This window comes from Phyllostomus hastatus, unplaced genomic scaffold, assembly GCF_019186645.2.
Source record: "Phyllostomus hastatus isolate PE091 unplaced genomic scaffold, TTU_PhHast_1.1 phas_scaffold_443, whole genome shotgun sequence".
NCBI classification, from domain to species: domain Eukaryota; kingdom Metazoa; phylum Chordata; class Mammalia; order Chiroptera; family Phyllostomidae; genus Phyllostomus; species Phyllostomus hastatus.
Genome location: NW_025334031.1, coordinates 188358 through 210890, shown reverse-complemented (window position 1 = coordinate 210890; position 22533 = coordinate 188358). Strand labels below are relative to the sequence as shown.

General features: G+C 62.4%; 2 protein-coding genes and 1 long non-coding RNA gene across 3 annotated transcripts; 1 reads left to right on the top strand and 2 right to left on the bottom strand.

Moving 5' to 3' along the window:
* Positions 1–80: 80 nt before the first annotated feature.
* Positions 81–2120, bottom strand: LOC123807295. The gene is made up of 3 exons (XR_006783619.1): positions 1982–2120; positions 1697–1763; positions 81–908 (listed from the first exon to the last, which is right to left on the bottom strand). It is a non-coding gene; the product is annotated as an uncharacterized LOC123807295 (long non-coding RNA).
* On the top strand, positions 1928–3148 carry LOC123807290 (interferon-induced transmembrane protein 1-like). The gene is made up of 2 exons (XM_045820987.1): positions 1928–2280; positions 2772–3148. Exons 1-2 carry the CDS (start codon positions 2032–2034, stop codon positions 2961–2963), a joined length of 441 nt encoding a protein of 146 aa, XP_045676943.1. The 5' UTR covers positions 1928–2031; the 3' UTR covers positions 2964–3148.
* Positions 3149–5390: 2242 nt separating this feature from the next.
* Positions 5391–6581, bottom strand: LOC123807292 (interferon-induced transmembrane protein 3-like). The gene is made up of 2 exons (XM_045820989.1): positions 6269–6581; positions 5391–5769 (listed from the first exon to the last, which is right to left on the bottom strand). The coding sequence occupies exons 1-2, from the start codon at positions 6452–6454 to the stop codon at positions 5578–5580; spliced, it is 378 nt and encodes a 125-aa protein (XP_045676945.1). The 5' UTR covers positions 6455–6581; the 3' UTR covers positions 5391–5577.
* Between the last annotated feature and the right edge of the window lie 15952 nt (positions 6582–22533).

The following is a 22533-nucleotide window of genomic DNA, read 5'->3' as shown; positions in this document are numbered from 1 at the left end:
CCCCAGGCTTGGGCAGGGTGGTGGGTGGGGCTCCAGAGGGACTTGCAGACAGGTGAGCACTGCAGCCTGGGGTGGGTGGCTGTGAGCTGAAGCCTTCTGTGGGCGGGCCTTTGGGAATGCAGGGGCCGGGCCCCTCCCTGTCCTGAAGACCCAGGCCACTGGGCACTGGCAGCTGAGGGCCCAGGTAGGCCAGTTCCCTTAGAGGTTAAACCAGGTCAGCTTCAGAGGGCAGGAGGGGGACCAGGGCTCCCACCTGGTGATTACATGTAAACTGGGGCAGCAACATGGGGTCATGACTGTTGCTGGGTGCTGCCAGAAGTGGGTGGCCTTGGACACTTTGATGACAGGAGAGACCTGGTTCTTCTTACTGATGCATACAAAGAATTGTATAGATCAGCAAAGCTATCGGTGTGCAATCAGTTTATTAGTGATCTGTGCCCATGGAAGAGAACAGGCCTAGCCAGTGTGAGGGGTGAGGGCGTAGTTTCAGGGCAAAGCAGCCTGGTAAAATTACTGGTGGTTGAAGGCGAGCATGCGAAATCCCTGGGTGGCCAGGGCCTTGGTAACCTGAGGCCTGGTGGCTTGAAAGGGAGGAGCCAAGAGGGTGCATCCTTTGTTCTGAGGACTCACACAGTTGGCGGGAGGGAGTAACAGTTACACATCGATGGACAGATAAGTGCGGTGCTGGCTTTCCCGGGGAGGGGGGCGCAGCAGCGGGAACCTGAGTACCCCAACTCAGGTGTGTGTAGGGGGGTCTCTGAGCTCGGACCCTTTTCTTGCTCCAGACTCGTTTGTTCGTTGTCAGACAGACACGGGACGGGGCAGTTCATCCAACCTGGGGCCTGGACTCAGGGTGACCTGGGGGCTGCTGCTTCGGGCGCGGTGGCCCCTGTTCCGCACTCCAGGCCCTGGGATGAAAGCACAGTTTGTCTCCCCTAGACGGTGGGGACGATACACGGAATTCCAGGGGCTCCCTCCCCCGGGGGGGGGGCTGGCACAGTGTTTCCTGGGATGCCGGACAGCTGGCGGTGTGAGCCGGCCGGGCACAGGGCTGCTGAGTGGGTGGGTGAGACCCGTCCCCCTCCTCCTCCCTGCCTGGGTGTGCTACTCACCCCACCTGAGCGCTAAGAGGCGTTTCCTGGCAACCAGGAAGCTAAATGCAGGAGGGTCTGAGTTCTTTCCGTGCATGCCTCACTTTCACTCAGGGTGCAGGAGGGTGGGGGTGCAGCTCCACCTCCCCTCCTGGGACACTTGCCTGAAGCACTCAGGCTGTTGTGACCCGGAGGTGGTAGTCTGAATCCCTGTGCACTGGTAGGGGTGAGGACAGGTCCTATGCAGGGCTGAGGGGCCAGAATGTCCAGCTTTCCCCAGGGAGTACTCCCAGGCACCCCCACCCACCCACCTGGGTCTGGACAGCAGGCATGGCCCTTCCATGGGAGCTGCTGGCGTCCTGACAATCCCAGGCACCGAGTAGTGGGAGCCCGCCGGGGGTGGGGGTGTCATGCCTGCCTGCGTCTCCCAAACTCCCAGCCAGTGCCCCGGCCACAGCCCAGGCACTTGCCCTGACCTGGAACTGAACAAGTGACCCTTCCGTTCTCAGGTTGGCACTCAATCCACTGAGCCACACCAGCCAGGGATACAATTGTTGTTTTTAAGTGGATTAATAAATATTTTAAAATTAAAACAAGAAGCATACTTGCTAGTGAAAGCGCTGCTCCCCTTCAGGAGAGTGACTCCCACTCTGCACAGTCATCCCCATCATCCTGCAGAGGAGGAACCAGTGTGCCTGGGGCAAGGCCTGTCTGCAGCGGTGGGGACACAAAGTCCCCCTCCCCCAGGCCCTCAGCCTCCCCCGCCCCCCACCTGTGTAACCTGACACTCTACTGTGGCGGTCCTCCTCGTGCACAGCCAATCAATTCCCAAGAAGCTACAAGAGGAAACTTTGGAGAAATCGAAAGTACCAAGGAGAGGAAGCACTCACTGAGCTCTCATCACCCCCGGGGCCGGAGGAATCCGCTCTGTGTAGGGACCATGAACCGCACTTCGCAGCAGTTCTTCGCTGGCCCCCACGCCGGAGTCCCCCCGTCCTATGATGTGGTCAAGGAGGAGCACGAGGTGGCCGTGCTGGGGGCTCCCCAGATCTCAGCGCCCGTGGTGTCCACCGTGGTCAACATCCAGCCTGAGACCGCCGTGCCCGACCACATCGTCTGGTCCCTGTTCAACACGCTCTTCTTCAACGTCTGCTGCCTGGGCTTCGTGGCGTTCGCCTACTCCGTGAAGGTGGGTGGGTGCGTGTGTGGTCCTGTGAGGAAAGTGGGTGTGAGCTCCGGGGTCTGCTGCTCAGATGGCCCGTGATGGGGACACCCTTCTGCTTGTGCATGTGGGTGTGCAGGTCACAGGGAGGCTGCCAGCTTTTCCCTACTGACTGGCCCAGGAACACATCCCTCAGACTCACTCGTAATCCCAGGGCTCTGTCAGAAAGGACAAAGGGACTCCCACACCCCGACCCCTGGTTGGATGTGGCCAGCAGAGGGGCCAGGGCAGGGGCAGGAGGTGGCCTGAGACCCTGGAGAGGCTGAGGGGCTCTGAGGGAGGGACCCCCTGGCCCAGACCAACCCAGATTCCAGGGCACAGGCAGAGGGGGGGTCCTGATCTGGCTGAAGGGCAGGGGGAGGGCTCTGGGCGGGGACCAGCAGGGCAGGACCTGAGTCGCAGAAGCTGGCTCTCCCCAGCTCCACTCCAGGCCCCCCTCACTGTCTCTCCTCCCCCAGTCCAGGGACCGGAAGATGGTGGGCGACGTGATTGGGGCCCAGAGCTACGCGTCCACCGCCAAGTCCCTGAACATCTGTGCCCTGGTCCTGGGCCTCCTCGGGACCATAGGATCCATTGTTCTTCTGGTGTTTCTAATGCCGGCAGTCTATCATGCAATAGTGCAGGCCATGCAGGGCGGAAGAGGCTATTAGTTATCATCTCCGTCATTGTAATTTTCATCATTTGTCTTGCTTGCTGATGATATAGAAGGAATTTTGACGTCATGAAGACTTAGGAGGCTTCTGGTGGTTGCCCATAGCCTGAGGCTGTCACCCTTCCCACAGCTGTTTATAAGTGCGTGTGTCCACAACTGAATTCAATAAAGGACAAGCATGTACACTGTTGTGTTTTTACCTGGGGAGGGGACCTGTGGGAGTCCCGGCCTGCCCGTGCGACTGTGCACACACCCTCATCAGTCCCGAAGGGCCGCGGTCCGCCGGGCAAAGCGGCGGGGCCACCCCCTGCGCAGGAACATTGTCCTGCTCGGAGACCGCTCGGCCCAAGGGCTGTACCCGGGCTGGGTAGCGTCCGCAGTACCCCGGCCTCCCCGTCTCCCTCCAGGTCTCCGTGCTGGTGCAAGGGGAAGAGAACATTCTCCGAAGGCCGCCCAGGCAAACACCAGCAACGCCTCCACCTTTCAGCCGCCCCCGCCGATCCCCTTCTGCCCTGCCCACACTTCCGTCCCCACGCGCCCCTCCCATTTGGCCCTTCACTAGATTCGGTTCCCGGACCCCTCTCCAGCCACGCCCACCTGCGCCCACCCTTGCTCCTCTGCCGCCTACTACTGGGTGCCCGCCGATCCGACCAGCCGGTGCTCCGCCCACGCCTGGCCCCGCCCACCAGACACCGGGTCCTCACTCGGACCGGCCACGCCCACTCGCCCTCGCCCAAACTCCCGGCGCAGCCGCGCGCTGCTCCGCCCCTCTCCTGCCACGACCACCTGCCAGGTTCGGCGCCGCAGTCGGGTTCTGAGAACTCTCTGAACTCGGGCCTGCAGTCCGCCCCGCCCACCGTCCTGGCAACGCCCACCCTGCTGTAGGTGACGCCTCGTCCACCCACATTCCACTTGAAGCTGCTGGGGCGGTTCCCAGGGCTCCGGGAGCTCCGGGCTGAGCCCTCGGGAGCCCAGCGACCACCACTCGACCTTTCGACGGGCCTGCACTGCGCCTGCGTGAAGCCTCAGGCGCTCGTGTGGTTTTCCCAGGTCTCCCGAGCGCGGCTGGTCTGCTGGCTGCGCGAGAAGGTCTCCGCCTAGCGGCTCCTTTGTCCCAAGTCACAGCCGCTCAGATGCGGGCCGTTGCGGGTCGTTGCAGTGCTGAGCGCACGTCCAGACCGGTACTGGGCAGAGGATGTACCACCGGCCCTGGGCACCCGGGCGGGGATCGCGGTCACGTGACGGCGCCCCTCCCGTGTCCCCCTAGGAGCAAATTCTTCTCTGACCCACAAGGACAGGTCCGCCAGCATCCCCTCCTGCAGGACCCCTTCCCTGGGCCTGACCCCCTCATGCTCAGACGTGGGACCCCTGGATATAGGGGTGCCCTCGCGCTAGGCATCGCCCAGCGCAAACAAAGCACAGTCTGCATTTGGCCTGGGAGTCAGGGTGCCACAGGGGCTGCCAGGGGGAGGGACGGGAGAGTTAGGTGCTGAGACCAAACAAGAACCCAGCAGGAGCACCTGCTGACCACAGACCAGAGCCCACAGCTGCAGCCCGGGCACACCCAGTTCCCCAAAGGACAAGGCTCATGTGGAGATGGGTTCACGTCCCAGACACAATCCTGTGCCCCCAGGGACTCCCCCAGTCTCTCCGTGGTGACGTTCAGGGTGTGCGGGGAGGGAGCCGGGCGGGCTGAGGGCAGCCCCAGGCCCCGTGGGCATCCTCGGCCCTGGCAAAGGCTCCCACGGCAGCGTGACACCTGTGGCTTATTCTGGAGATCCCAACACGCAGCCGACTCCTGGAGTCAGTGCGCCGCTGTGGGGAGCAGAAAGGAGGTGTGGGGTCAGGGTGTGCGGCGTCCACAGCTGGGGCCCAGGACACAGGAAGTAAGGGGGAGGCTGGGCCGGCCAGGCTCCCAACCCTCCTGCCCCACTGCTTGTGGGCTGGGTCTGCCCTGGCCACCCCTTAGTGCCTGACATCTGGAAGCCTTGAGAGACCCAGGTTCAGAGCTGACTTCCAGCTCAGGGAGCTTACGTCCAGGTTGGGGCTGGGTTTCTCTTCCACCTGAAGAGCAGGGAAATCCAGGGCTGTCTTGCCAGGAGACCTGTGGACTCCTGGAGTCATGCCCCCTGCAGCCTTCTGGAGCTGATGGGGACCTTGGGGGTCGAGGGTGCTCTGGAGCAGGGCCTGTGTGCCTCAGATGCTCCCATCCTGGGTCAGGGCTCAGACCTCTGGGAAGGAGAGGCCCCCACCCCTAAGTTTTCCCTTTGTTGCCCCAGCTGGGGCCCAGGTGCAGGTAAGGCCTGAGGACAAGCTCCACCCCACTGCCAGGGCAGCAAGCAGGTGGGACCGGGTGTGGGGTGGGCTCAGCCTCAGGGACAGGCTGGGGCTCTCACGGGGCCCCTCCCCAGGTGAGAGCACAACATTGTCAGGTGCATGTCCTTTATTGCATTCGGTCGGGGACGCATGTGGGTATGAACAGCTGTGAAGAGGTGACAGCCTCAGGCTATGGGCAGCCACCAGAAGCCTCCTAACTCTTGGTGACATCAAAGTTTCTTCCATATCATCAGCGAGCCAGTCAATGATAAAAATTACCATGACGGAGATGATAACTAATAGCCTCCTCTACCCTGCATGCCCGGTGGTATTGCATGGTAGGCTGCCGGCAACACCAACACCACAAGAACAATGGATCCTATGGTCCCGAGGAGGCCCAGGACCAGGGCCGCGATGTTCAGGGACTTGGCGGTGGACGCGTAGCTCTGGGCCCCAATCACGTCGTTCACCATCTTCCGGTCCCTGGACTGGGGGAGGAGAGACAGTGAGGGGGGCCTGGAGTGGAGCTGGGGAGAGCCAGCTTCTGTGACTCAGGTCCTGCCCTGCTGGTCCCCGCCCAGAGCCCTCCCCCTGCCCTTCAGCCAGATCAGGACCCCCCTCTGCCTGTTCCCTGCAGCCTGAGCAGGTCAGGGCCAGGGGGTCCCTCCCTTCAGAGCCCCTCAGCCTCTCCAGGTTTTCCAGGGCACCTCCTCCCCCTGCCCTGGTCCCTCTGCTGGCCTCACCCCACCAGGGGTCAGGGCGTCGGAGCCCCTTTATTCTTACTGAGAGAGCTAATTTCTGGCATGGTCAGTAGGGAATTACTTGGAGTCCTGGGGACCAGGGCTGACCCTGCCACCCCCATGTCCCCGGCACAGACTCACTGTGACTTGTACACGCCCATGTGCACACACACGTGCAACAGCTCCCCAGTCCCCGGGGCCCTGTGGGCAGGAGGACCCCTGGGGGCCCACACACGCACCCACCCACCTTCACAGAGTAGGCGAACGCCACGAAGCCCAGGCAGCAGACGTTGAAGAAGAGCGTGTTGAACAGGGACCAGACGATGTGGTCGGGCACGGCCGTCTCTGTCTGGATGTTGACCACGGTGGACACCACGGGTCCTGGGCCCTGGGGCGCCCCCATGATGGCCACCTCGTGTTCCTCCTTGATCATCTCTGGCTTTGGGGAGCAGGTGTGGTCTCAAGGGAAGAAGATGGAAGCTTCCTGAAGCGGAGCCCTGAGCAGCGTGGTTTTAGGTGCTGGGGCAGTGCTCGGGGCCCCTCCCTTTCCGGGGTAGTTCTGATTTCTCAGGAGTTTCTATTTCCTAGGGTTTTCAAAATTGTTGATTTCACTGGGTGCGAGAAGGCGGAAAAACCCACGAGTGTCAGCTGACAGGAGAACAGAGTGCAGGGCAGCCTGCAGGGTAACGGCTGCTTCCTGCCCCTTCACTCAGGACGGCTCTTGTGGCTCATTCGGGGCTGCAGTGGGTCCTGGGGCTTTCTCCTGCCCGGAGGCCCCCTCCCGGCCCCCTCCCCAGCCCTTGTGCAGGCCTCACTATCCCCATGCAGGGCCCCTGCACGTGGTCACACAGACCCCCTCCAGCCCAGGGCCAGCCCAGCCCCCACAGCCCACCCCTCCTCCACTGTCACATGCCCCTCTCTGACGTCCAGGCTCCAGGTGGAGTTGGGTGCCTCGTGGGAGCCGGACGCTGCTCCGTGGGGATAGGAGGGTGGAGTTGTGCTGGTCGCGGTCCGCAGGTCTCTCCTGCATGGAGGAGGGTGCGGGGTGCTGGTGGCCCAGGCCTGGATTGCCCCTGGGGACCCTGGCCCTCACCCTGCAGCCCAGCTGGGTCAAGGCTCCAGACCCGCACCCCGGCGCCCCAGGGCTCCCTGGGGGCCCAGATCCTGGAGTCTCCAGCGCCGGGCCCTCCTGCAGCTTCCGGGCTGTGGTCCCGCGAGCATCTGCCCTGTGTCCCCTCACAGGTGTCAGCTGCCGCCCGTCCCCAGGAATGCCGTCCTGTGGCAGGAGCCGGCGTGGCTCTGAGTTCCCCTGGACCGGCCGAGCAGAGGCTGCCCCTACTGTGGGAGCCGCGGGGCACCGGCAGCCCTGGGCGTGGAGAGTGAGCCCGGCCCTGGTGGGCCTGGTCTGGGGAGACCTCCCGGGGCCTGGGACAGAGCTGCCAGGGTCCTGCTGGGCTGGCAGCACAGGCCTATGCCTGGGGGCATCCCTCCCACCTGGATGTGAAGGCAGACCCCGAGTGCCCTGGCTGCTGCTCCGCCTGGTGCTGCTGTTCAGCCGGTGGCCACTAAAGGGGCAGGAGTGGCCTTGGAGCAGGGGAGGGGGGTGTGTGGTGAAGGAGTGGCGTGTTTGAGGAGGTTTTACTTGTGTTAGTGTGACTTACATAACGTACAGATTATGATTTAGTGTCTTTTCATGAACAGCAGTATTCCTGAGGGCCAGCCCAGTGAACAGGAGACAGGGGGACAAGGGTTGAGCAACACTGAGGTTGGGGTGGAGTCCAGCCTTTTCCGGCCAGACCTGCCTGTGACCAGTTCCCAGTCAGCCCCTGGCCCCTGGAAGAGTGTCTGGGGAGCCACGAGGGTGACGGGGAGGACAGGTGTGCACCCGGGCCCGCAGGCCTGGGTGCAGCCCAGCTTGTGAGGGCACCCAGCCTGTGTGGGGGCCTGCGTGTGTGGGTGCCCGGGCTTCTGCTGGGTCCGTGTCGGGGACGGGAGTGGGTGCCGGCCCGTGCATGGCGCTCCAGTCCGCGCCCGACAAGCACTTAGCCGACGTGTACCTGCTCTTCTCCCAGGTGGGCAAGAGAAAGGGGAGCTGTCTGATCCCTGCGGCCTGTGGGAAGCAGGGGCTTAGAGGTGTCCCTGCCCTGACACTGACTCTGCCCTGTGTGGTGCAGCAGCGGGACACTCCCGGCCACCTGTGTGGCAGCCTCAGCTTCGAGGGGAGGCGGGAGCCGTGTGTCCCACGGAGCGGCCTCACCTGTGACGGCAAGGACACTGAGGGACACCTGCAGGGGAGAGCCCACGGGTTCTGGGGGTGGGGCCCGGGCCCACCCCGCACCTTCTGACCCTGTTGTCACTGCAGTGTGTGAGCCACCTTGACCCTGTGACCCAGAACCCTGACCCAGGAAGAGCTCATCCCCACCCTGGCCATGAAAGAGGCCACTGGCGGGTGCAGGGCCCTGGGGACAGGACGAGGAGGAGGCCTACCCGTCCCACATCGCCCGGCCCAGCAGGTCTTAGGGCAGCAGTGCCCAGACCCTGTACATAGTTTGTGTTCCTGGACCCCGACTCTGGTGTCCGCCTCCCATCTGCCATCAGGCCAGGATGTGAGCCCTCCCACTCCCCGGGGCCCGGGGCCCTTCTGGCCCGGAAACAGCAGGCCAGGGTGGCCAGACCGGGGCCAGCTGCCCTCTAGGGCCCGCTGAGGAAGGGGCAGATGGAGACCTTGGCGTCGAGGCGGAACACAGCCTGCCACCATCGCTCGCCAGCCAGGTGCTGCGTCCCAAGGCCCACGGAGATGGTGCCAGGGCTGGGTGGTGTCCTGGGGCCGGGCCAGGGCCGTCCTGTTGGGGTGAGACTCACGTGTGTTCTAGGGTCATGGGAACCAGCGCTTGCGTCTGCAGATGCTCCTGAGAGCCCTGGCCCGGGCCCGTGGAAGGGCGCCCTGGGGACGGTTCCTGTGAGCCCACGTGCGTGGGTGTGGGGTGCCGTGCCCGAAAGGGTGGTGCCCGTTCAGTGAAGTTGTCCCCAAAGAAGAAGAGGGTGTCATGCCCAGGGAGGTGGGGTCTCCGGGGTGCAGCTGCTGTTCCACCTCCCCCTGGAGGAGCGGGTGCACTCGCTGGTGGGAGCAGGTGTCGGCAGGTTTCAGGCATCCACGCGGCTCCGGATGGAGGCCAGCAGCCCTTCAGGGGAGTGCAGAGGCCAGCGTCCCTCTGTGTGGTGTGCCTCTCCCCCCCAGCCTCCAGCCCCAGGCCAAGGCCAGTGCCGGTGTGGCTGCCGCTGCCTGTGGGCACCGCCGGTCAACGGCAACCGTCAACGGCCCGGCTGCCTCATCCCCAGCCTCCTGGTGCCACTCACTGCGCTCCATCACCCTCCTCTCCGGAGTCCGCAGGGCAGGAGCCGTCAGCATCCAGAGAGCAGCGGCGAGAAAGGATGCACCCTCAGTGTCACGAGCCAGCTGCCCCAATTTAATTATTTTAAAAGATTTTATTTATTCTTTGAGAGAGGGAAAGGGAGGGAGAAAGAGAGGGAGAGAAATATTGCTGTGAGAGAGAAACATTGATTGGGTGCCTCCCATATGCCCGCCCCCCCCCCCCAACACGGATTGAACCTGCCACACAGCCATGTGCCCCGACCGGGAATCAAACCGGCGACCCTTCACTCTGCAGGACGATGCCCAGCCCACTGCGCCACACAGTCAGGGCACGACTTAGTTCTTCAGCCCGTGAACACCGCACCACACCGACCCCGCCAGTGCCAATGCGCCACCGAGTGGCTGTCGGAGCGCGCCCGTGCTGTGTCCGCCTTCGGGGGCGCCAGCCAGGCGTTCGGGCCCTCGACCACCAGCCTGCTCCTTGATTTGGGGGCGTTTTGTACGAGTGGAGTCACACAGCGCGTGGCCTTGTGCTCTCCTCGTGTGTCCCCGAGCGTCACATTTTCAAAGCGCATCCGTGGGGCAGCTGGGGGAGGCCCGTGTCCTTTCACGCCTGGCCGGCCCTGGGTGGCAAGGACACGCCCACTGAGCTTTACGCCCCGCCCTCCCCCAGCCCCCCCCCCGCCCCCCGCGAGCGTCCGTTCGCCCGCGCGCGGGCGGGCTTCTCCCACGTTCGGGGACCAGGCACGATGCTGCTAGAGGCGTTCCAGCGCGAGCTTTTGCCGGGACGCGCGTTTTACTTCTCCGCCCCTCACATCTGGCAGCGGCGTTAAGGGGCCACGCGGGGAGCCCGTGTCTGACTCTTGGAGGGACTGCGGGCTGCTGCCCACGGCAGGTGCGCCGCCGCGTACACCCCCGCCCGCAGCCGCGAGGGTTTCGGTTCCGCCTCGTCCTCGCCGCACTCCAGCCGCCCCTCACTGCCCGGGTTTCTCGTGCCTTTGCCCGGCCACCCGCGGAGCTGAGCTCCTTCAGGGCGCTCGCTGGCCGCTGCGCAAATGGGGACCCTCGGCTCCGGGCCTCCGCGGCCCGTCTCCTCCTGGGCCGTCGCGGTCCTGGTTGTCGCGCTGCCGAGGTCGGCTCCCGGTCCGACCCCCAGACCCTGCCGCACCCGCGAACCGCACAGCTCCTCGCTCGCTCTCGGCAGTGACCTCCCAGGCTCACCCGCCTCTAACTTGCCGAGGCGCAAGTCCCCTCCTGTTGCTGCCGCCGCAAAGCAGAAGCCGCTGCCTGGTCCCCGGCCACACAGGGCCACACAGGGCCACACCTGCATTTCTTTCTATCCGTTTCAGTTCTTCTATTAGGTCCGTGATCCACTCCGAGGTAGTTGCGGCAGGGTGTGTAAGGCAGCAGCCCCGCATCCTGCCCCTCCGTGCGGATGTCCAGCGCCTCAGCGCCGTTTCTGAACGTCTCGGCTGGCCCCTCGTGGGGAACGAGCTGAGCCTGGCAGCGTGGACTCACTCCTGGGCCCCAGATCCGTCCCGTCCGGGGGCCCCTGCCTGTGCTCAGGCCCGGCGCTGCGGCTGTGAGGTCAGGGGGTCAGGGCCCAGCCCCGTCCTTCCCCGGGTGGTTTCCGCCTGACATTCCCTGTGCGTGTTGGGGTCAGCTTTTCCGTTTCCTTCTCTCTTCTAATGAGTTCTGCTTGTTTATTTGTAGGGAGAGGGGGAGGACGGGAGAAGGAGAGGGGGAAATACATCGAGGTGTGAGAAAAATGCCATGGGGTGCCTCTCCCAGGCACCCCAGCTGGGGACCTGCCCCACAACTCGGACCTGTGCCCTGACGCAGAATCAAACCCATGACTTGTCACCTCGCAGGGTGGCGCCCGGCCCACCCAGCCAGCGGCTCCTCCGTTCCTGAAAGCAAAGGCGGCGGGAAGTCCGACGGTGGCGGGGCCCCTCGCTACGAAGGGTGAGCACCTGATGTGTGGGTCACCTGCCAGCAGTGATCACGGAACGCTGCGGATGGCTCGTCGAAACGTGAGAAAAAAACATGCACAGAGACAGACCAGTTTCTGTGCAGAAGTAGGAATGGAATGGACACCTCCTGTAGTGGGGAGCGTGCCAATTTACCGACCAAACCGGTTTTTATTGGGTTCGTTTTGCATAAGAATTCAGGTAAAGCACATTACTCATTGCAAGGAAGTAAGGATCAAACTATAGGTAATAAGGAGCTCTGAGGGTCTATTTTGAGTTGGGGTCAAAGAGCTGTAAGACTTTAAGGAACAAACTAACTTCCTCCTTGGACCCTTCTCATTCAACTGAGAGCATTCTAAACCAAGAAGTTTTCACAGGAATTTACATGTTCTTTCTTAGGCCTGATCGCCCGGGGAACCCGCCCTTTCCAGCACAGGGTGGCACCACCCTGTCATTGTTTCAGGCTAGGTGGAGCGAAGGGAAGTAAGGCACCCAGGAGATTAGGAGATTTTCTTGCAGAGCAGGAGGACTCAGGCTTTGTCAAAGCCAAAGGGCGAGAGTCCATCACCCCCTTTTGCTGTAGCCCCTAAAGTCCTTCTTTTGGGGGCCTCCCACGTGATCATGCCTGTCTTAGGTCGTTCCCCTTTGGGGAATCTTACCCGTCATTGGCTAACTGACCCAGCATTGGGTTCCAGGCCGGGTGAGGTATGAAGGAGCAGAAGCAGTGCCCTCCTGTCAGGGAGATAAGCTTGTCTCCTTGCTGGCTTATGGTTTCAAGGGTGTTCCCTTAGCCTTAGCCTGGGGGGGGGGGGCGGTTTACAGCTTCTAATGCCAGGCAGGGCGGTTCCCAACAGGCACCTATGCAAGACATCCGTCTGGGCCTCTCGCTGTGCCCTGTGGGTCTCAGTGCCCACAGGGTTCAGCGTCTTCCTAGCTTTCTCTCCCGATGCCGTGACCAACGACGCTTCTTCCTTCAGGACGTCACTGGGCTGCTTCTGGCCAGTGCTTTGCACGTGCAACTTTGTCACCTGCCACACTCGTGGGTTCCGATCCAGGGGACCGTTGACACGACCCTCCCCCGGTTCCTTTGGCTTCTGTCCAGCGTGGCAGCTGGGGTAGCTCCAAGGGCGGGCCGCGCACGCCAGGCTACACGCACATCGAGGTGCTCGGTGGGACAGAGAAGGGGACCTGGCCCTTGCGGGGGTGACCTGACAAACCCGGGGAGGCGTCCAGGGCGAACCAGGAGGGTCCCCGAGCCGAGAGGTGGCCGGCCTGTGCCCCGGGGCTGCGAGGGGGCGGGCTCTCCCTCAGCCTGACTCCAGCCCCGGGTCCCTGCACAGCAGGTGGCGGGGCCGCCCGACGCCCTGCCCCTCCCCTGCCCCCCACCTGGAGGGAACACCCTCGGGTCCCCTGGAAGGGTTCCTGGGTGACCCACAGCACCCGTGTGACGTGTCGGGGTGTCCAAGCCGTTCTGCCATGAATTCCCGAGGACCCGTGGCCAGAAAGGAGGGGGTGAGCCTGGGGCGTTCTTGGAACTCAGAGCCTCCGGCGGGGCCGCGGGTCCAGGGCCAGCGTTCCTGTGAACGCCCTCAGAGGAACACCCTGTCCCAGCAGACTTGGGGCCGGTCAAGGAGCTGGAGGCCGGGTCTTCCTCCTGTGGAGTCCAGGCTCTGGGAGGTCACCAGCTGGCATCGAAAGGAAAAAGCAGGTCTGCACAGGGGCTAGATGGCAGGGTGGTGAGGGGCGACCAGGGAGCTGCCGAGGCCCACGGGGACCCGGTACCACTAGGAGCACACGCCAGGGCGGGCCAGGCATGCACACCCTGGGGTCAGGGGTGCTCAGGGTGGGGGTGGGGACACGCGGAGGGGCTTCAGAACTGTCAGCAGGACTTGGGGGCGGCCCTGTGCTCCTCAGGGGGTGCTGCTCGCTGCCCCTGCCCCAGGACTGGGTGCTAGGGGGTAGGGGCAGCTGAGAGATCTGCCCCAGAGGAGACACCACCAGGCGCCCTCTGCCCCTCGGGTCCCTTCTGAGCTCTGGTGGCCGCAGGAGACCTGGGGCAGGTCCGGGAGGGGCCGGGCAGGGTGGCTCCCACACTTTCAGGGCCAGGTGTCTGAGTGGCTGAGTCAGGCCTGCGCTCCCCACCTGTCCTTGCTCTGCCCAGCAGGGGGCCTGGGAGGGTGTCCCCTGCTGCCAGGACCCTGCCTGGCTGTGGGGAGCAGAGCCCCCCGGTGACCTTCCTGGACCTGCGTGTCCCGGCTGTGCTGGCGGCCTGACCCACCTGCCCTGAAAGCCGCCCCCTCCCTGGGCGTCCTGGGGCAGAGTCTTCAGCCCAGCTCCCCTCCTTCCTGGAAACTTTTCTTGGCAGGACCAGGCGATTTCAGAAACAAAGTCTGATGAGTCACGTTCCCAGCATTTCTGCTGGCTGTAGCCTGGGGCTCCCGAGTCTGTGTGGGGCACCTGGAGCCCGTCCTCCTGGGAAATGGGACACCCTGACAGAGAGGCGCACAGGGGACTGGGACTTGGGGCCACTACTGCATCAGCCCCTGAGGAAGGGCCCCTTCCTTGCCTCCGATGGCCACCTGCTGGCTACAGGAACCACCACTGTGTGGACATGAGCCTTGCACCCAGAGACCTCCCCCAGCCCTCTTACCAAGTCTAGCAACACCTCTGCTGTGTCTCTGTGCCACCATCTCCTCTGAATGGGCGGCTCCTCCTGGCTCCGTGCCTCCCCCACAGCGGTCCCCTTTGCAGCTGTGACGCAACCCCGAGGTCCCTGTTCATCGAGACCACCCGGCACCTGTCCTGCCCAATGGTGACCTGGGACCTCGGGGTCCCGGGTCTGCCGACCACCTCCCGACCCACCCTGGTGGCAGAGCCTGTGGGTGTTTGTCATCTCCCACGGGAGCTGCCATGGTCACAGCCGGTGCCGCTGACTGTCGTGTCCCTGGGCACATGCGCCCAGCTCCTGGCTCCGCAGGGTGTCCCCACAGAGCCCCTCCGTGTGAGGGGTCCCCTTCAGGGCTTGCTGTGACCCGAGCCCTGTGCGTTGTCTCCCTGAAAACAGCCCCTGTCTGCTCTGTGCCCAGACAGCCTGTCCACTGGGAGCGGGATTTTCAGGCGGCTGCGGTGGCCCGTCTCAGGGTCCCCTGAGTCCACAGTTGCTGTGACGCCAGCTGCCAGCCGAGTGTCACCCCGTCAGGCTCTTTGTCACTTGGATCTTGTGTTTGCTTTGCTGGGGTTCCACCGGGATGTGCTGAGCGTGGGTTCGCCCCTCTTTATTCTGGTGGAGAATGCTGGGTTCCTCGGGTCTGTGCGTTCCTGTCTCCCTGGGTCTTGGGAGATTCTCATCCAGTGCATTTTCACATCTGAGCCTCCCTCACTGCCCACGCCCTGCCCTTCCGGACCCCAGGGTGCGGGAGTGGAGCCCTCCCTCCATCGCGTCCTCACACTCGCCCGCCCGTGTCTGCCCCTCGGCCTGGGCGCTGCTGGCAGGAGGGTTGTTCCTCGTGCGCGTCCTCGGAGTGGGGCTGGGGGGCGGCTGCACAGGGACCAGACCCTGGGTGTCGGCGGGACCCCGCGTCCGCCCCCGCCCCCGAGTGTGCCCCTGAGTGTGCCCCTTGCTCAGGGCTCGGGCACTTCCAGGGTGGCTGGCCGGTTCCTGGGCAGATCCGCAACGGCACGTGTCACCGTGTCCCCTTCTGTACTGGACCGTGCACACTTACCATTGACCTCCAGGAGGTCACCGCTCGGCCGGCGTCTCACTGGGAAATGCCAGGGTCCAGCGCATCTGTCGCCTGAGGTTCCGCAGATCCTCAGCCACCTGTTCCTGTGCCCCGGGTGCCGGGCGGGCAGGTGGGTGCAGGCCTGGGCCACACCCCCCGAAAGGCTCCTCCGGGGTCCGAGGGCGCAGGACTCACCCACGGGCGATCCGAGGCTGAGATGGCCCTGTGTCTCTGGACGATTTCTTACGTTGTATCTCCTGCTGCACCTCCTCCTGCAAGTTCATACTCATTCCATGAATTTCTTTGTTCAGACTTAATTCTTCCATGCTTTTCATATTTAGTATTTGCACAAGTGTTTTTTCTGTTCTTCGTTGATGTTCACGGGTGGACCTTTTTCATCTTACAGCTTTTAGGAAAAGTTCCATTCATTCGTGCATCCAGCAGGGACTTGCTGAGTGAGCCCGGACTCGGGAAGGAGCGGCTGCAGGGGAGGACGCGTGGCCGGCCTGAGGGGCGTGGCGGCCCCAGGCTCACCTGTCCACCTGTCCCGTCCCCCCCCCCCCGCCCCGTCTGAGGGCTGGGGCCTGGCCCCACTGCTCTGGGGTTCCCTCTGGGTCCCCTCTGTCCCCCACCCCGCTGGACCAGCCACCCCAGCAGCTGCTGGGGGCCGGCGTGGCAGCCCTGCCTCCGTGCTGGAGCCCTGCTCCTCCCTTCTGTGGGGGGTGGCTTGTTCTTGGGACACCGGCCTGGGTGGGACCCTGACCCCGCCGTGGCTCCGGCCATTCTGGGCCTGGTTTCCTCCTCTTTCAGTTCCTTCTCCAGTGCACCTGTCTGGGAGGGACGCATCCTGGGGCTTTCTGGCGACAGAAGCAGGCACTCCCAGGCCACTTGGTGCGTCCCAAGCTCTGTATACTGTGCATGCCCTAATAGAGCTAATGCCCTCGGGAAGGCGGTAAGTGCTGCTGTTTCCCGCATCATGGGACAGGGAACGGAGACGCAGGGACGTTCACCACCTGCCCCTGGTCGCACAGCCTCAGAGCAGCAGAGCGGGCCTGGCCCCAGCCCCTCTGCCCCCTTTGCTGTGCTCCTCTCCACAGTGGCTCTCTAGCTCTGTATTCGGACGCAAACGAGACTCAGGAAGGTTTTGAGAGACAGATCAGAGAACTCGGGGCCCCCCTCCCCCCTGCCCAGAACTTCCTGTTGACGCCTTTTCTCAGCCCCCCGCCCCCGCGACCCAGACCAGCACTTGCCTTGAAGGGAAAACGCCTCAGCCGCTGTCCCCAGTGCGTCACTGGGGTCTTCCCAGGGAGGGTCCCCGGTCCCGCTGGTGGCAGCCCTTCCACGTGTGCTGGCTCCTCGTGATGGTGGTGGCCCCAGCGAGAGCACCCCTGCGGCTTCCCAGAGCCCGGCTCTCCGTGCAGTGCCGGGGGCCGGGGGAGGGGCGGCCTGAGGCTGCGCACCTCTGGCAACAGTGTTGCAGAAATGGAGCTGGGCCTTGTCAGCGCCCCTCTCGGGGAGCTGTGCTCCGTGACTCTCTCCATGGCGACGTGACCTTGAGCACCGGGCAGGGGTGGGTCTGTGGGGTGTCCCCCTGTAGAACCCCGGTTTTCGTGGCCCGTGGGAGTGATTGCACAGACACCTGGAGGCTGTGCGATGACGCTCGGGCCTCCCAAGCTGTGGCCCACAAACCCAGCCCGTGGTGGGGGGGGTTGTCTAGGGTTACTCCGGTGCCCTTTGCCCAGAGGTGATTTTCCACTTCCTCTGTCCTCCCTCACGTGCTGACGGGAGTGCGCTGTGCCCACGGGCTGTCCCTCCCCGGGGGTGTGCCAGCAGTGACCCGTTCAGAGCAGCGAGGACCATCCTCTACCCCTGGGCGGAGAGTCCAGGCCTCGCACCAGCTGCTGCTCCAGCCACTCCAGACTCCAGTGCTCCGAGGCGCCCCCCGCCCCCCACCCCCCACCCCCCACCCCCACCCCCACCCCCGTGGTGGTGGTGGTACTACTCCTCCCGCCACCCTGTCCAGTTCTTCAGATTCTGGGGCTGCAGGACGCCCCAGGCCCCTCCTGGACTCCTCCTGCCCAGCGGGCACAGCCATTGCTCCCAGGGGCCCTGGGCCTGTGCTGGAGGAAGGGCCTGGGGAGGGCAACCGGGGCCCTGGGGGGCTGCTTGCCTGCTGTCGAAGCTCCGAGGCCCCTCCGCAGAGGGCAGTGCACGTGCCTGTACTAGCCGGGCACACGCACGTGTCGCTGTCCTTGTGCCGGACCTACGTGGAGGGCCACACCCCCCGGCGGCCCCTGGGGATGGCCGCCCAGCCCTACAGGACCCAGTGCCTTTCTCAGCAGGGACAAGTCCCGCTCTCGTCACAGAGACGGGCGCGTCTGCTCAGTTCCCGTGCACATCTCGGAGCGTCAGGGTCCCGGGAGATGTCCCTGCGCGAGGCCAGGCGGGAGCTGCGTGCTCGGGTCCGCCGGCACCGCGTCCAGGGCGCCCGTCCTGCCCGCCCTCGGGAGCGGGTCCCCTGGAGCCCTGGCTCCCTCCATTAGGCAGCCCTCTGGGACGCTCCCCAGTCCTGACGCTCCACGGTGCTGGTTGGCTCCGTGCGTGTGAGCATGGGCAGCGTGACCTAGGCTCTGAGTCAGAGCAACGGGGCCTTGGGGACAGGGTCGGGGGTGAGCCCCGCCAGAGCCGCTGCTGCTCACTGCCCCCCTGGCTGCGAGTCTCCTGGGGACCCTGAGGTTTAGGAGATGCTCGCTGCTGGGGGAGGAAGGGCGTGGGCGTGCTTGTGGGAGTGAGGGCAGGCGGGCAGAGAGCTGTGTGGTGAGGGTTTTTTGAAGGCTGGGCGTTTAGCCTTGGCTGCTGTGGCTCCGTGGGTTGATCCCCACGGCCTGCAAACCCGACAGCCGCCAGTTTGATTCCCAGTCAGGGCACAGGCCTGGGTTGCAGGCTGGGTCCCCAGCTGGCTGTGATGTTTCTCTCCCTCCCTTCCCCTCTCTGGTAAAGTAAGTGCATAGAATATTGTTGGGAACCGCCCTGACTGGTATCAGAGACTGAAACCCCCACGTAGCTAAGGCTAAGGGAACGCCCTTGGAACCGTAAGCCAGCAAGGAGATAAAAGCTAATCTTCCTGGCAGGAATGCTGCTTCTGCTGCTTTATTCATGACTGAACCCCAAAAAGCTTGGTCGGTTAGCCAAAGACGGGTAAGATTCCCCACGGGGGAAACGACCTAAGCCAGGCACGATCACTTTGGGAGGCCCCCCCCAAAAGAAGGACTTGGGGGGCTGCAGCAAAAGGGGGTGATGGACCCTCGCTCCTCGGCTCTGACATAGCCTGAGTTTTCAGCGTCTGGGAGAAAATCTCCTTATCTCTTGGTTGCCTTAGTTCCCTTGCTCCACCTAAGCCTGAAACAATAACAGGGTGGTGCAGCTCGGTACTGAGAAGTGCGGATTTCCCGGGGTGATCAGGCCTAAGAAAGAACATGTAAATTACTGTGAAACCTTCTTTGTTTAGAATGCTCTCAGTTGAATGAGAAGGGTCCAAGGAGGAAGTTAGTTTGTTCCTCAGTCTTACAGCTCTTTGACCCCCAACTAAATAGACCGGCAGAGTTCTTTGTTTTCTATAGTTCCTTACTTCCCCTGGTGAGTGCTGTACTTTACCTGAATTATTATGCAAAATGAGCCCAATAAAAGCAGGTATGGACGGTAAATCAGCGCGCTCCCCACTAGGGGGGGTGGCCATTTCTGTCCCTACTTCCCCACAGAAACTAGTTTGTCTCTGTGCATGTGTTGTTTTTTCTCGCGTGTTTATTGTCGAGCCATCCACAGCGCTCCGTGGTCACTGCTGGCCGGTGACCCACGCGCAACAGAATATCAACGGAGAAAATGAAGGCTGGGGGTTAGAGGAGGCTCAGGCAGGGTGGCAATAGCAGACTGGCCATCTTTATGCAGATGTGCCAGCATGAGATCACTCCCTGCACTTCCTGTGTGCTGGGCGTGGTCAGCAAATGGCACTGATTGGATTTCTGCTCTTGTCTCCCCGAGTGGGCGGTGGGAGCTGTTGGCCCTGTGGGTGTGACAGGGGACTCAAGACTTGGAAAATTTTAGCTTAAGGTAAAAAGCTGTAAGTCTAGCACGTACTGTGTATGTTAAACTTTTGTTTGAGAAACTACACATAAGGCCCATCCTGGCTCCTGGGGAAAACAGCCCACCTCCTGGGGACACTGAGGAAGATTAAGGCCTGGGGACATCGGAACCTTTGTTCCAGGGAGAGCAGAGGACCACCCCACCCCTTGGGAGCAGCTAACTGCCCAGGACAGGAATGCTGCAGCTTCTGAATCTCGAAGCCCTCACCCCCACCTTGTGTGTCCTCCCCCACCCCCTTACAAAAGATCTGGCCAGGAAAGAGAAGGGAAGATGGGTTGTTAGGGTCTGAACCCGCCATCTTCTCAGACCGCTGGCCATCTGAATAAAGCCCCGTAAAAGATTCATTCACTGGCATTGATTATTGGCTTTGGCAGTGACAGGCGGCCCAAACGCCGGTGTCTTTTCTGGTTACGGTTGGGGTGAAGGGTAAACCATTGACTCCTAAGTGTCCTCCTGTGACGGGACATAGCTGAACAGCAGCCGTTGTCAGGTAGGCGCTGACCGGCCGCTGTTCCCGGACAGCAGCCTTTCCCCGGGAAGCAGTCTCGTGCTCACAAGGGCGAAACACTGACCTTCGCTTCTGCTTCTGTGTGCTTGCTTTTAGCAGTTGCTCCCCCTCCATTTTTGCCTTGTAACAAGCACATAAAGGAAGCTCCAGCTTGAGCTCATGGCCCAGAATTCAGATTTTTTATCTCCTCTGGGTCCGAATGCGTGAACAAGCCCCACTTCGAAAACTCCGAGGCCGTCTGAGTGTTCTTTTCCGTAACACTTGCTGGAGGGGAGGTGGCATTTCCCAAATGGCTGCAAAGTGCTCGTTGGACTGCCTGTCTCACTGTCCCTCTTCCGCTGTCCTGCCCTCCTCCATGGGACCAGAGAGGGCGAGGGAGCGTCTCGGGGGCCGGGGTGGCAGCGGGTGGAGGGGAAACCACTTCCCTGCAGCGGGACCACACAAGGTCACAGGGAGAGCAGCTTCCTCCCCAGAGCTTCCAGCCAGGGGCAGGCACAGAGGCCCAGGGACCTAGCCTCTCCTCCCCCTCCCCCTGGATTCTTGGAGGAGGGAGCATTGGCCTGAGCTGTCTGTCATTTGTGTGACCAGAGTGGTCCCTCCTGTCTCTCCATTCTTCCTGGGATGCCCCCAGTCTGCATTCCTGGTGAGCCCTGGGTCTCTGTCTGAAGATCTCTGGGAAGTGGAGAAATCTGTGCCTGAAAAGTGAGGGTAGACCCACTGTGGTGTGGATGGGGCGGGCGCTCAGGAGTGGGAACATCAAGAAGCCTACTAGGTAACAACTGTGAAAAGCTGTTGTTTCAGGAACTGCAGGTAGGACCCAACCTGTGGTGAGGAGAGCACAGCCATTGACCTTTGTCCTCCAGGAGAGACCTGGAGCCATCCAGGTGGTTTCCCAGCCCTGGGGTGCCAGGGACAGACAGAGGACTGCCCGGGCCCCAGCCCATGGCTCGGAGCAAGAACCCTGCACTTTGCTTTCATCCAGTCTTCCCTGAATTGGACACCCCTCACCACACTTTGGTCTCCATTCTAAGAGGTTGGCTTGGAAGGAAGGTGGGCAGTGTGTCAGGGCACAAACCCTGGGCCTCCTCTGACCCCAGCCAGTTGAATAGAGCACCCGGAGACCCCACCCCTGTCTCTGCTCATTGGTTCTGGCAGGTGACCGGCAACTCGAAGGCTGGCTTTTTGGTTCCAACGTGAACATCTTACTCATCCAGAGACCCTGGGTCTTTCCATTTCCTTATCAGCACTCGAGAACGTTTGTTCATTGCATTTGCGGGGAGAGAGAGAGAGAGAGAGAGAGAACCACTGATTGCTGCCTTCCCACCCAAGCCCCGAGAGGACGTGGAACCCACAACCTACCCAGGCGCCCTGACCGGGAATTCCAACAAACTGAGCCACACGGGCCAGGGCCACTCTGGGCCTTTTTCCAGGAGAGGCTCTGGGCCCAGCTGACTTCAGTCCGGGGCCTCACCACCCCTAGGCCATGAGGGGAAGGCCTGCCAGAGAGGGATAGGGGAACTGGGGGCCTCTCCTGGGTCCCTCCAGGAGCAGCCTCTGAAGACCTGGAGAAAGATTTGGAAGCAAACAAGGTTGTTTGATCGTCAAAGCAAAGCTCCACTGCCAGGGACCAGCACATCTCCAAGGCCTGGTCCTTGTCAGCGCGGGTCCCCAGGGCAGGCACCCATTCCAGGCCCAGCCACCCTCAGCCTGCCAGCCCGCCCAGCACACAGCCGGGAGTCACGTGGGCCTCTGGTCAGAAACAGCTCCTTTGCTTTCCTGGACAAAGTTCTGTTTTCCCCTCGTTTGGGATTGTTTCCCTTCCCACTCCTGCAACTTCCTGGACTTGAACTCAAGAATTGGAGCCCAGGTTCTTTGACTCTCAGCTCGTTGAGGGAAAAGATCCTTTATTTTCTGCACTGGAGTTGCCAGACAACGTTGTATTAGTCTCGGGCGTGCACCCCAGTGTGATCGGCAGAACTGAGCGAGCACCCCCAGAGACCCAGTGCCCAGCGACACCATCCTTGGTGCCCATGGGACTGACTGTGTTCCCTGGGCCGCACCTGACACCCCGGGACTGTTTGTCATCCCGACCAGTGCTTCCGGTCCCCTCACCTTTCTCAGCGGCCCCGAACCCTGCCCCTCTCCCCGTATCTGCGGTCCTCTTCTCTTCTCCTTGTTAGACTCCCCCACAAATGGGCTCGTGTGACTTTGGTCCTTCTCGGGCGTATTTTGCATGGCCTGATGCCCTCTGGGTCCATCTGGGCTCTCGCAACTGGTTTCCCCTTTCTGCAGGGCCGAGCCCCGTCCGTGGTCTGTCTGCTCCGCTTCGCACGCTCTCCTCTGCCCCGGGCAGCCTGCTTGCTCCCTTCTGGGGGCTGTTTAAGCGCTGCAGCGCACACGTGGTGCCTAGGTCTCCTCGAATGCGTTCCTCCAGCCTGATCGTCAGCAGTGGAACTGCCGGGTCCTTCTTTGCCTCTTGTCACCGTCTGAGATACAGTGCATTTCCTGTGGCACGAGTATTGGTACCCCAGCTTTTTTTTTGTCTGTTCCCAATGTCATGAAATATGTTTTTCCACTCTTTTCCTTCAGTCTGTGTATGTCTATTTTTTAAAAGATTTTAGTTATTCACTGTTAGAGGGAGGGGAAAGGAGGGGAAAGGAGAGACACAGTGAAACACGGATGTGAGAGAGAAACTGATGGAGGACTCAAGAGTTGGAACATTTTAGCTTAAGGGAAATAGTTATAAGCCTAGTGAGTCATGCATATGTTAAAGCTTTTGTTTCATGGGTGGGTGGCCTG